General features: G+C 41.1%; 1 protein-coding gene across 1 annotated transcript; it reads right to left on the bottom strand.

Moving 5' to 3' along the window:
• Positions 1-796: 796 nt before the first annotated feature.
• LOC104951825 (serine/threonine-protein kinase MARK1-like) lies at positions 797-1,483 on the bottom strand (the record flags this gene model as incomplete). Its single annotated transcript, XM_010778556.1, has 2 exons — positions 1,349-1,483; positions 797-935 (listed from the first exon to the last, which is right to left on the bottom strand). Coding segments are annotated over exons 1-2 (247 nt in total), but the record flags the coding sequence as incomplete, so codon positions are not given.
• Positions 1,484-2,254: the final 771 nt, after the last annotated feature.

The following is a 2,254-nucleotide window of genomic DNA, read 5'->3' as shown; positions in this document are numbered from 1 at the left end:
GGAAGATATTTTCGTTTGGATTACTGGTCTGGGGGAAGCTCGCGAGTGTGTGTGTGTATACGTGTGTGTGTGTGTATTTTTGCGTTTGTGTGTATTGTGTTTGTTTCCCGGGAAAAACCCTCATGAGAAACACCGGTTGTTGTTATGCCTGCTGTGACGTCAAGTTACTCCGTTCTCCGCTTGTTATGCCGTTACAAGCTTCAAACCTGTATTTATCATCTGAATTTCCCGAAACAAGTTTAATATTCTGAAAGTCAAGACTTTGTTTATTTGAAATCAGATGAAAACAAACTGTAACGGACCCTGCCGTGTTATGATTACTATACGCCTTGCATTCATAAATTCAGCCGGAGGGAGGGGGAGCGGCGCTGCGGAACAGCAGAGTGAGAGCTGTCATCTTCCCTTTACGAGCTTCAAAAATGTATTTATCGTGTGAATTTGGAAATAAAAGTTTCATATTCTGAAAGCCAAGACTTTGTTTATTTAAAATCAAATAAAACACCAGAACCCCGAAAAACTATTTTTTTTACGCAAATCCACGTTTATTTTGAAATGAGCCGTTTCGACTTCCAACTGATTTCGATAGAGCGGGTCACATATAATAAGTAAATAAATACCATTCTACTTGGTTAGCATTTTAAAATACTTTTTATCTTTCTTTCAGAGATATTTTAAAACCAATGTTGCCTTTTAGTTTTGGCTGAAACGTGTGTCTTTTTGGTTTCAACACGTGTTAAGACTTTTAAAGATCCGCTGTAACCCTTTATGAGATTTTGACGCCTGGACAGAAACTCACCGTGGTCGCTGAAGCGCCGCTGCTTCTGATTGGTCGATGTGTTGCGAGAGTGTGCGGGCGACTGACTGGAGCCGTTGAGGTCGCTGCTGGGCCGTGACCTCTGGAGCAGGTTACTGGACAGAGTATCACCGCCTTCAGACTGAGAGAGACACAGCAGAGGATTCTGGGTAAAAGCCCTGCTCAGTTACAGACAGAGTGCTTAGAAGGTCGATTTTTCTTCCTTTGATTTTTAACAGGGACAGTGCACATCAATCAACATTTCTGTAACACTGTTGTTATTGTAACATTTCTATTTTTCATCTGTAGTCCCTGGACAGATGTTGGAAGTCAACCTAAAGACACATTTCATGTTTAAACAAGTAAATACAATCAAATAAAAACATGCAACATACAGTACTGGATGAAGTTAGGCTTACTTCTAGTGTTTGTGCTAACCTAGCCTTAACAGAAATGTATCTAAATTGTATCCAAAATCTAAGTGATGACCAAAATGTGAGATTCTTGAGCAACCAGGAAGATTTGACTAAATGTAAAACGGTTTATTGAACAAACCTCTGCAGTTTTCCTCCCCAGCAGCAGGTATATCGCCGTCATCTCATTGTATTTCTGACCTTCCAGCGCCTTCTTCACTTCCTCCTGAGAGAAGCCCATCGTCCCCATCAGCTCTGATTGGTCAGAAAACACAAAGGAAGATTTTATTAATAATTCCCATCATCACCATCTAAGTTAAAGGTGTTAGCATGCTCAAATTAGCATATTTTAACAGAGTTCAAGAGCTCATAATTGGGTCAAAAACCAGTCGTGAACACGTTTAAATGTTGAGAAGTTGATGGCACTACATGAAAAACCAGAAGATCATTAAAGTTATTACAGCTCATCCTGAGGGGGAATATTGTCTTCCTCACAATCCACATTTTGTTGAGATATTGCAGTCAACCAAAAGACATTGACAGCTCTAATGGCAGATACAGCAATACATGAACTGTTGTGAGTTGTGATTGGTCCGTTTCTGTGCAATTCAATGACAACATATGTACGCAATGTAGTATATTAAGTTGAATAAATTAGATACTTAAATATATCAAATTCCATCGATTGGCTGCCTCCAGATAATAGAGTAACATGATCAAACAAAGAGGATTATGGGACGTCTGGAGCAGCCTAACAGGAATGTATCGTGTGTGTGTGTGTGTGTGTGTGTGTGTGTGTGTGTGTGTGTGTGTGTGTGTGTGTGTGTGTGTGTGTGTGTGTGTGTGTGTGTGTGTGTGTCTGACCGTTGTTGTAGTAGGACAGCTTCATGTTGAGACAAACTTTGTCAGGCAGAGGGCCGAGGTTCTGCATCAGAGTGTAGAGCTTCCTCACCAGCAGGATACTCGCCTTCTTGGTGTTCCCGCACGACATGGACGACACCGTGTTGTCGTTGTTGCTGACGAAGAAACGGACGGACCACTATTTTAA

This window comes from Notothenia coriiceps, unplaced genomic scaffold (genome assembly GCF_000735185.1).
Source record: "Notothenia coriiceps isolate Sejong01 unplaced genomic scaffold, NC01 NC01_scaffold00019254, whole genome shotgun sequence".
NCBI classification, from domain to species: Eukaryota; Metazoa; Chordata; class Actinopteri; order Perciformes; family Nototheniidae; genus Notothenia; species Notothenia coriiceps.
This window is presented reverse-complemented; position numbering and strand designations above follow the sequence as displayed.